This window comes from Balaenoptera ricei, chromosome 10 (genome assembly GCF_028023285.1).
Source record: "Balaenoptera ricei isolate mBalRic1 chromosome 10, mBalRic1.hap2, whole genome shotgun sequence".
In the NCBI taxonomy this organism is placed as follows: domain Eukaryota; kingdom Metazoa; phylum Chordata; class Mammalia; order Artiodactyla; family Balaenopteridae; genus Balaenoptera; species Balaenoptera ricei.
The window spans coordinates 19355147-19366973 of NC_082648.1; the positions used below are offsets into that span (position 1 = coordinate 19355147).

Sequence of the window (11827 nt, forward strand, 5' to 3'; positions counted from 1 at the left end):
ACTGTTTATATTGATTAAAAAAAAAAACTCTACTAACCGAGTGAAAGAAGCACAATAATGAGAAAATATATGAGTAGTGAACCAAATACACAGTTCTTTATTAGCCTTGAATTTTCCCAAGAAAATTCTGCTGAAAAGAAAGCAAATCTGAATTTGTGGTAGAAGAGGAGGGAACAATCTCAGATTTGAGACAAAAGGAGATGACACTGACCCTCCTGATTCTTTCTAACAATGAATGTGAGGTCACTAATAAAGATTTCCAGCAACACCTCATTTTTCATATCATCTTACATACGCACTAGGCAGGAAGTAACATCAAATGACAGGTTTGGAAGAGATGGTCTGCATCAAGCCCGAGGTGTCCCCAGACAGGTGAGTTTCTGCACTGGACAAGTGTGTCCATCCCAGTCTTAAAGATCACCATTGCTACGGTTCCAGAATCTCAGTTGTGCATTCCTACTTTAAGAGTTCTTCCTTTAGTCTAACTGAAGTGTTTACATATACAAATCAACCACGTTTTCCCAATTACTTAAGGCTGGTCTTTGCTCTTTCATTTTCTCTTTCCCGGGTGACATAGTGCCAATTCCTATAACCTTTCTCCAGAGCCCCTTTAACCTTTCTTTGATTGTTCTTGTCTAGACCACCTCAACCTTCATATGCTCTCATGGTTTGGAAACTTAGGCTTTTACAAAACGGTGACACTGGACTATGAAAAAGCTCAGGGCAATATTAATAAGGCAAGTAGCTTCCCACAATTATACATTTGAGTTTTGTTTATTCAAGAGTGTTACCTTGCTGGTCAAATTGAACTAGCTTCAAATGGGCTGGATAACATTCGTGATGGTTGGTTAATAGATCACATTACCTGGGGAAGAGGATCCCCTTTAGAAAATAAAAATTCACATTAGCTCAAAGGAGGTAATGCTGCAAATAAATAGAAATGAGTTCATGATATACTATCTACATTCATACACAGAAACCAAGCATCAAATTAAACCCACAACTAACTCTAATAATAAAAGTGGAAGAAGAAGCAAAATGAATGAATGTTCTTTCTTTCCTCTGCGGTTTTTGTATTCTTTGCTTCTCACTCAAGATCTCTCTCTCCTCAGAGCCTACCGCTGAAGCACCATCAAAGGAAGTGGTCACATTTAGTTCAGACACCCACCCGGGCCGCACTCTTCTCCCTTACCTATGCCACCTGAGGCGGAATGGCAAATAGGCAGCAGACAGCTGCCTACTTCAAGGTGGGAAGTAACGCATGTGCTATAGATGCATTCATTCATGTTATGGTATAATAAAATTCTAGAGCAAACAAAGATTGAGCTTTAATTTTGTATCAGGTGCTATCTAGCTACAATCTCTTTTCTCACCCTGGGCTTCAGTCCATGCCCTCCACTTGGCCGATGTCAATCTGTCTCCTGCCCTTACCCAATGCTTTACCTTGTCAGCCTATGATCCCCACCTCTGGTGCACTGTCCTCCCCCTAGTTTGCCAAATTCCTCATCTGATTTCTTTACATAAAGACCTCTTCAAGCTCCACCTCCCTGATTAGACTTTTCCTCATTAACTAAAAATGAAGCTCCTTCTCAATGAATGACATAGAGTGACTTTTTATATCCTAATCTATTGTACATTACAGCTCAATTTTTTTTCTTTCTATTTGCTTGATGCTTTAATTTCAGTACATGATCTTACAGTGTTATCAGTTGTCTCAGCCTATTGTCATCTGTTCTCCATTGTAAACTTTAAAGAGTAGCAGGGAGCGTGTCTGTGGCCTGCTCTGTATGGTGTCTGGCACAGCAATACGCAGAGGTCAGTGTGGACAGGATGTTCATTAATGACAGTGTCCAGGAGGTTCTGCCCTCCCAGTTCCCTCTTTTATTGAACTGTCCACTAGTGAAACAGCATTTCGGAAAGTGCTTTTGTTAGAGTCTAATCAGAATGCCACAGGACTGTTTCACTCTTTGTGTCATGCTCTACTGTGGCCCTGGCATTTGAGTATGGGGCAAAGGGGAAAGAACAACAATGTTTCACATAGGCAAAGGTAGGGAAACTTTAGGAAGTAGTGTTTTATTGGTGTGGCGTTGTGATTTCTATTTGAATTGCGCCAAACTCTCTTCTGTAAAGGGTCTCTCTATGTTTCTTTCTTTCTTTCTTTCTTTCTTTCTTTCTTTCTTTCTTTCTTTCTTTCTTTCTCTCTTTTCTTTCTTTCTTTTCTTTCTCTTTCTAGACTTGTTCAGCTTTCAACAATTACAATGGAGAAGATTTTATATCACCAAAGACATAATTACATGGTGAATGTACGAAATAACAGTTTGGCTTCTATAGAAAAGGTATTTTGCATTGTTATTTCAAAACCTTTCCTCGTCCTACCTTGAAAGAAGAGCTCTTTCAAGGAAGCATTTGGCTTTTTCTTGTCTATCTGTTTAGCCATCGCTCCTTGGTACCTGCATACGTGAGTGAACAGAAACAATCCTTTTTGTTTCTCTTGAAGATATCTAAGTAAAGTTTCAAGTAGCCAATTAGCTTTTTGACCTAAGCTTTGTTGGCTGCAGAAAGCCTGAATCCCAGGAACATTTGGTTCTCAAGGCATTTGGATCTCATAAGAAAGCCTCGGTGCCAGCACCAATCAGAATGGCTGCCAGCTGTTATTCTTCTTCACAACTGGCGGCCATTTCCAGCACTGTTACCGAGCCGTGATCAATCTCTGCACCTGTCTATCAGTGGATGTTCATAGAGAGAACTGTGTGGGCTGCATCTGCAGATACCACATGTAACCAAAAGGGAGAGGGGAGGAGGGAGAGTATAACCTCCTACGTACGTCCAGTAAGAAAGGCTACAAGGAGAGGAAAAAACACAGGAGAATAAGCACCAGCTAGGTATAAGTCAGAGGAAAAGAGGAAAAGAATGCTCTGTAATGGGGGGTTTATGGTGGGAATGCAGTTTCCACCCCATCCATGAGCTTAGTCATTAATTTAACCCTTGCACAGGTTATCTCAACGTTTCATGGATATGCCTTGTCTTTGCAATAATACTTCAAGTTCTTATCGAGACAGAGAATCTTGTTATATTTCTATGTCCTATATCCTATGTTATTAGAATCCTTCTGTGCCTATAGTGACATGCTTGTCATCGCTCCTTGGTGTATGCACACGTGAGTTAACAGAAACGACTTGGCATGTTGATTGTTTACTATGTGTCTGGTTTAAGGAGAGTTTTTGTTTGTTTGTTTCGTAAGTTTGTTATCAACTTCTTTCCTACAAACCAGGAAACTGAGTAATCATTTTGGTAATTAATAGAAGATTTTGCAATATGTCTTTATGCAGGAGTCCATAAAGTGGTGATTATATATACCTGTATTTTATGTTTGTGAAAGTTGTAATTCTTTCTTGAGACCTGAAACATGAAATTCTAAGTGATATTAAGACAATTTAAAAGCATTGCTTTTTTTTTCATCTTTGGATATGCATATATTTATGTCTCATACGTCTAGTGCAAGCTGCAATGTACGATTCCTGAAGCCCTTTAATTTTGTGTTGAAAACTGAGTTCACATTGCATGGAATTTCTGTTGAATTGCCCTGCAATGAACTTAGCCCCTCAGTGCTTCTCTCTGAGTGAGTTTAGAATGCCAATAGTCAATCAATAAAGTTAACAATTTAATGTGCTTGATCTTATTTCATAATGCTGTTTTAAAGTATTCTTTTCAACTTCTGCGTTCAGTAAAATTCCCTTGAATAAATGGATTCATATTAGTTTAAAAATGAAAGAGGAAAAAGCACTTGCTAAAATCTTAAACCTAGCAAGATGTTTGATATTGTTGAAAGATCAAACAGTCTAAAAGAAAGAGTGAAAACACAGAAATATTTCAAACCTAACAAAACATTTAAAAAAATACACCACATCTGTCCAGGGATCTCAGCCCTCTCTCAATACCAGTTAAATCAGATCAAGCAATAGACATTTTGGAAAGAAAAAGTATATATGTAGGGAAAATTATATCTATGTCTGTCTATCCATTTATATTTCTTGAGATCATGACTATATAGATCTCTAAAGGGAAGAGTACAGAAAAAAATGTTCTGGAACTCTAGCAAATAGAATACCCAGATTGTATGCAGTTAAATTATTTGATTTAATTCACAATATCTGTAGACTCTCCTATACAAATCCAGGCTCAGATATAAATATTATTCTCGAGTAATCCTACAGCTCGGTTCTTCATTTGATAAAACTTGGTCCAAAAGGAGGTAAGTTTAAAATTTTTCAAAGTTCAGCTATGATTTTCTTCTGCAATAACATTTGCTTTTATCAAGTCTACCAGAGACCAAAGAGAACGGAGGCAGAATTTTCCTTAATAAAGTCTCACCAATTCCAGAATATTCTGATTTTTTTTTTAATGAGAAAGAAATCAGGACTTCTGAGAATCCAAAATAAAGAAAATGAATAAAACAGTATTGAGAATTTCAAGAATCTGAGGGTTTAAGTTGAAGATAGGGTCATCATCTTTTTTTTTTAGAATATTCCTTAGGTTGTATGGAACACAACTGGGGGGAAAGCAAAAGATATTCTTAATTGAATATCATTTTAAGAGATAGATATCCAATATTACTGTTTTGGAATTCAATCTTTTTATCTGGGTAGGAACAAAGACGAGCCATCCCTTAAGAATCCCACAATTTATTTGCTGTCGATTAAATGCTCTAAGCCTTAGTCCTGAAATGATATTGTTCCACCAGGGAGTAAGGAAAGAGAGTAGAGGAAGCCTCTGGGCACTTTACTGAAGTGAAGGTGGTCTTCAGCACCTTCCATCGCTTCCTGTGTGCACACTTCCCTGTTAGCCCTATTGGAGTACCAGTACTATCAGAGGACTCTTCCTGGGCAGTCTAGTGATCAAGATTTTGCTCTTACCTTCCTCAAGGAGAGTGTCCCCCTTTGAAAGTTGCCCACTTTATGTCTAAATCCCTTAGAGTTTTACTGGAGAACAAAACTAAACTGATAAATTAACTGGATTTAAAATTTGAGTGGCTGGAAATGATTTTATCGGATGTTCTTCCCAGATAACCTGTCCATTACAATAAGAGGATAAGTAGCATGGAGATTTTAGGCATGATGGCAAAACAAGTGAGGGGGTATTTGGGGGGCAAGAGTTTCAGGGGCTATAAGATCAGAACAATAAAGAAGACCACCTTTGCAAGGAGTCACATTTTTTGCACAGATGCTGGGCCTTGAGGCCGAGCAAGAATGCCAGTCTTCAACTCTTCCAGCCTATTGCTTTTGCTGTAATTCTAAGTCCTTATACACAGCAACAGCCCAGTTGACTCACCAGCTATCTCTTCCCTCTTAGAGTTTAGGGGAGGAAAGTCCTCCAGGACTAACTTAATGTAAAACATGATGGGCAACATCTTACTAGCAAGTTCTTGACCTCCCCCTGGCTTTAATTCCAATCCTGTATCATGAGTCTCTGCCTCCCTGCTTTGCCCTCTGAATACTTCAGCTTCACTTTCCTCCCCTGAACTGCCTGGCTGGCAGTTGTCCCCAGAGGTTTGCTAAAAAGTGAAGGATGAACGAGCAGAAGATTTATTTTTAGACTTTTGCACGCCTTTAATGAGGAAAAGGGAGTTTTGTACCGCACCACAGGTCCACGTCCTGACAGCACGGAAGCATACCTCCATATGGCAGTGAATCCCTGCTGCAAGGAGGATTCTAGAAAAGAAGATAAGGAATAGAAGAGACAGTCGCTTTTACTGTAATGTTGCCCATCATTATTTTCTTGCTGGAGTTTAGAAGTGACATGCAGAGAGAAAGTCACAAAGTACAATTTCATGAAGACAACAGAACTGCTTTGAAGCCAAGTCAACTTCCGTAATGACAGCAACGTATCTGCCTTTCAGTGTCAATGAAATGTGATATTAGCAAGTAGCCTTTAATTAAAAAATAAGTTCGTTTGGTAAGTAAGAAGTTAATTCTCAATCTGGAAACTGCAAAGAAGAGAGGGCCCAATTAAATTAGTCATTCATTTCACTAAATCTCAATAGAACATCTACTCTGTGCAATAAATACAGGCATACCTCAAAGATATTGTGGGTTCTGTTTCAGACCCACAACAATAAAGCACGTCACACATTTTTTTTGGTTTCCCAGTGCATACATAAGTTACACTTACACTATACTGTAGTCTATTAATTGTGCAATAGCATTATGTCTTAAAAAACAATGTACATACACCTTAATTAAAAAATACTTTACTACTAAAAAATGCTGCCCATCATCTGAGCCTTCAGTGAGTCACAGTAGTAACATCAAAGATAATTGACCACAGATCACCATAACAAATATAATAAAAATGAAAAAGTTGAAATACTGAGAAAATTACCACAATGTGACACAAAGACATGAAGTGAGCAAATGCTTTAGTAAAAATGGCACCGGTAGACTTGCTTGACTCGGGGGTGCCACAAACCTTCAATTTGTAAAATACACAGTATCTGTGAGGCACGATAAAGCGAAGCACAGTAAAACGAGGTATACCTGTATAATATGTGAGTGTTTATGATGAGTTTTAGATACACTAGCTCATTTAACTCCCAAGATAACCCTCTGAAAAATCAACATGAGATCCAGAGAAATTAGGTAACTTGCTAGTACTCATAGCTATTGGGGGTATACAGGTGTATATATATGACGTGTTTCTTGCCTTCAAGTATTTTCATTTCAGAAAAGTCTCATTTAAAAATTATGATCATTGGAGAAGCTGCGCGAGGGCCGCCCTGGAGGCATCGGCTGCGCTCGTCTCTTCGCGCTGCTGGGCTCGAGGCCGGGGGTCCGGCCCCTCCGCCGCCCCCGTGCCTGTGACGGGCCGCTTCCCTGATCCGCCGCACCCTGCAGTACCTGGGCCAGGGGGACGGACGTGGTGTTCAAGGACTCGGTGAAGGTCATGACGGTGAGCTACAACACGCACGGGGAGCTGGGCGAAGGCGCCAGGAAATTCGTGTGTTTCAACATACCTCAGATCCAGTACAAGAACCCCTGGGTGCAGATCATGATGTTTAAGAACATGACGCTGACACCCTTCCTGCGGTTCTACTTCGATTCTGGGGAGCAAGTCCTCGTGGACGTGGAGACCAAGAGCAATAAGCAGGTCGTGGAGCACATCAAAAAGATTCTGGGGAAGAATGAGGAAACCCTCAAGAAAGAGGAGCAGGAGAAAAATCAGCTTTCTCACCCAGCGCACTTTGGCCCCGAAAGTGGGAGTGCGTCTGTGAGATGGAGGGGCAGGTGCCGTTGCCCAAGGAGATGACAGGGAAGTACAAACCATCTCTGAAAGCCAGTGCCCAAGACTGAGGCCCGAGAAAAGCCCCTGGTCCTATTCCCTGAGAGACTGAAAATCTCTTTGCAATATAAGGGTCCCCTTTACACACCTGTGTAAAAGCACGTGGCAGGGAAGGGAGGAGTTGGGCTGCAGCCAAGCTGCCCAGTGAACACCCTGCACCGTCAGGGCAATAAATGCTTCAGAATCACACAAAAAAAGAAAAACTTATGATCGTTGAAGATGGGTTATGCACTTCCTATCCTCCTGTCCTCACCTCCTGGCAGAGTACTTGGAAACTCATATATATTCAGAAAAATTGGGGGTAAGAGTAAAGTAATTAATATAGTAACTCATTATGAGAGGCGTTGCAAGCATCTGAGAAAGGCACTTGAATTGGTAAAGGGTCTCTGTGTGGGGAGTCAATGAAGGTGACTAGGACTCTGCTGTTTAACGTATCTATTACCTTCAGATTGTTTATTAAGACCCATTTTCAAAAATCGTATATTTCAAGTAAATGGGACTAATTTCAAATGCTTTTGATGGCATTGCTTTTTAAAAGCATCATCCGGTTACTCTGACTTTCAAGTTCCAGTTTTTACTTGAGAGAGAAGTCAAAGAATCAGACATGTTCTATTACAGGATAATAAAAGATAATCTAAGTAAAAGATAATCTAAATATCAAAAGGCTGGAGCAAATTTAAGAATAGAAAGCAATTAGAGAATAACTTAAATGTTATGAATTAAGTCGTGGGATCCACTTATTCTCTAGCTTTAAAAATCACTGGTGACTCCTTTTTTTTTTTTTTTTTTTTTTACTTTTTCCAACTTGCATGTGATTTGGGGAGCAAGTCTGGTCCTTCAGGTGCTGTCATGCTTGTGGAGAGAGAGCTTGTGTTCAGTCTAGTCATTGCCCCAGGCCAGGTATGTCTTCCTACCATTTAACAGGTCAGTATCATTTCATGTTTTACGTTCTATTTGGTAATACAGATGGAGATATTAAAGTTCCAAAGGTTAAGTCAATCCTCTCTTTTACAATAGAATAAAATCAGTGTCTTAGCTTAGGATTCAAGTCTACAATCTAATTCCATCGTTCAACACCAAACTCAAAACCCACCTCTCCTGTAAAACCTTCCTAGATTCTCCCAGAGAATTAATTTTCTATGCCCACTTTGGCATAGATAAATTAATTAATGTAATATGTAGCATTTAATTAATATATTTTTATACTAATATAATACACTACCTTGTATTAGAGCATCTTGTATCGTCTCCACTTTAAAATTTTTTATGTACAGCAACTAACACAACAAAATGACCAAGAAATGTTTGTTGAATAACAGGGACTTGGAAACGGGTAGATAGAAAGCATTTTTGAAGACATGATTATTTTTTAAAAACCTAACTATTAACTGTCTGTGTTCATGGTATATAAAGTTTGGATTACTCCAATGAAGAGAATAAATCTCTCAACCATTCATTTTGGGAAGGCTCTATAGAAGTAGAAATTCACAAACCAAACTGGTTTCAATTCAATGCCTTTTTGTTTTCACTTTCTGATAAAGACACTAACAAGAAAAGGAATGGTACTAGGGCACCCAAAAGCTTCAGGAAGTAATGATAATAGTGGACCAGAATAACCTACACACTGAGCCATGAGCCTCTGATTACTTAAAAATGGGGTCGGACTGTACTACAGAGATACATCTGAATGAGGTGAAAGGAGAAAATTGTAGAAAAGACACTTGAATAGGATCAGGACAGAAAGGAAACGACAAGAAAGAAGCTCTACCATGTCATTTTTCCCCCTTATATCTTGGGAGTTCATGTTTTGAACAAGAGTGGTTTCTATAACAATCAATGAAACAGGTACTAACCTTGGAGCCCCTGCTGTGTGGCAAGTCCTGTTTGGTTTTGAAATCATTGAAAGGTTTGACTATGAGGAAGATGTCATTTAGGTTCCATGAAAGATAACACGGGAATAGGATTTATTGAAACCAATTCTGCGATCAGAATCACTTCCTTTATTAAGGACTACTAAGCTAAATACAGCTGAATTTGGCAAGCACCAGTATGTAATAAAGTTTCATTGATACCTCAGAGGACAAAGAGAAAAAGTGTGAGAATGAACTCTTGGATAATTTTTTAAAGACACCTAATACCAAAACATTCTCTCAAGTTTTACTCTAAGCCTCTTTTCCAATCAAAACACTACAAAAGTATTAAAATATTTAAATTACCTGACTTTGGCCTTGGCTTTTTCCTGTTCCTTTGGCTGCTTTTCCACTTTATGCCTCCATTTTTACTTACATAAAATGAGGATAATCTGCCAAATTGCATTATAGTATTGTAGTGAGACCAAACAAATATACATATGGGACTGATAAATTTTTAAAACACATGAGCAATTATTGTCAGTTATATTGTAATTTATTATTTAACTGTACTAACAGCTCCAAAAAGGAGCAATAGAGCAAAGCAAGAGATGTAGTTTAGAAATTGATTGTTTCTCACTTTGTCTAGAAATAACATTACAAAGAAAGCAAAATATAACACTGTTCAAAGTTCTTAGGGCTTAGAAAAATGAGCTTCATCCTGACTCTAAATTATGAACCAGGCTACTTAAATACTCGTTCAATTATTTGGAGAGGGGAGAAAAAAGCTTTTACCTTTTGGCTTCCCATTACATAGGGGAGCAAATATGGTAAGGATTCCCATTATGTATGGGAGTTAATATGAAGTTTAGATGGCTTCCAGAAAAGCATACCTTATGTATCTTTAAAGGAAAGAACAGACATAAAATGTTGAAATTATCTGTTTGTCAGAGGAAACTAACTAACTTTGGGCTGAGGAAATCATTGACTGTGTTTACACATCGCCAGAACAGGGTGCTGCTTTTTTTTTTTTTTTTTTTTTTTAATAAATCAGGTAAAACAGGTACTTAGCCTTGTTGTTTAAGGGAAAAGGAAAAGTTTCTTTTAGTTGGACTGATTAACTGTTTTGTTTATTTCACTTTGTTTCTTAATCCAGCCAGTTAGTCCCAGCTGCATAAGTGGAGTGAACTTGCCCTGGAAGCATGGTTGAGGGGTACAGCTGGGTGTCTCCCCTCAACACAACCTGTGATTTCACCCTGCAGGCAACAGGAGCCAGCTGTGTCTGGGGGATATTGAAAAAGCAAGAGTATTGCACCATAACAAAAGATAGAAAGAAAGATGAGGAACTGCCTGAGAATTGTCTTCAGTAAATTAATGTAGAAAAATAAAAGGACACCATTTAAGAAAAGGAGGAAATACCATAAAATTTAAGGGGAGGTAATGATCCTCCCCCTTGCATAGCAATTGTTACTTTAATTATTACATTTCATGCAGTAGAAAAAAGAATTGAATGATCTATCATGAACTAAGCAATTGTTGACATTATCTCTTTTTCCACAGGGTGGGTTTTGTTTTTGTTGGTTTTTTAACTTTTGTTTCTACTTTACGAGTTAATAGGTGTGTGAGGAGTAGATCATATCTATAGATATCTTGAGATTCTCCAATATAATACGAATATACATAGTTACAAGATACATTATATACACCAAAAGAAACGTGTAAATAAAAGCAAATATATATACATTTTGGAGGGGGAGGGTACTTGACTTATAGTCTTGACTTTAGAATAATAGTTACCTTTTATCTAAATTTATCCTTCTTGGCCACAAGAAGGGTAATTTAGAAAAATTGAAATGAATTTTGAAGATGACACCCTCACTGATCTTGATGATTTAGGGAGGCTGGCTGATCCTTCCTTTCATGCAGGATTACCTTTAATGTTTTCCAGGGGAACCCAAGTGCATCCATGCAGGGACTCCCTAAATCTTTTGCTTTACAAAATAACCAGCCAAAGTTCTTGGAATGGGCTAGGAAAGAGGCAGAGACATTAGGATTCTCCAATGCACTAATTGATTAGCAGCATTTTAAAACAATGTTGAGCATTGTCAGAGATGTTCCTTTGAGGTATTAAATCAAGTTTCCCAAGATGGATTGCATGCTAACAACATACTATCTAAAAATCTCAAGGGCTGTTTATTGTTCTGCAATTTATGATCATCTTGTTAGAGGATTGCACATCAGCTTCCCTCGAGCCCAGGAAGAAACAGAGACAAATAGCATGCAAACTATATTGAACAATTCATTATATTATATTGTAGAAACCTAAGCACAGTGTGGAGATAACCATTTTATGCATGCTGCCTTATTGAACAGTAATCACTCTGTAATGCTTTAGATATTTAAATCATATTTATAATAACACATATTAATGTAACATCCCTCATAAAGTTCTCAAGGCATTTTATGGGGTATATAAACCATGGAAAAATACAAAATTTTAGAATGCAGATATACCTACCCTGGGGTCTTGGAGGCAACCTAATGAGGAATATATACAAAATCCCAGGCTGACAGTTTAACTATTTAAGTAGCATATAGAATAACTCAAACACATTTTAAGATATTGCTGGTTACAAACTCAT

At 38.2% G+C, this 11827-nt stretch overlaps 1 protein-coding gene across 1 annotated transcript; it reads left to right on the plus strand.

The window, feature by feature from the left end:
- Positions 1 to 337: 337 nt before the first annotated feature.
- On the plus strand, positions 338 to 7302 carry LOC132372844 (small ribosomal subunit protein mS25-like). Its single transcript, XM_059934950.1, is given in 6 exon segments — positions 338 to 372; positions 2234 to 2336; positions 4158 to 4252; positions 6721 to 6871; positions 6873 to 6905; positions 6907 to 7302. Coding segments are annotated over 6 exon segments (813 nt in total).
- The last annotated feature ends 4525 nt before the right edge of the window (positions 7303 to 11827 follow it).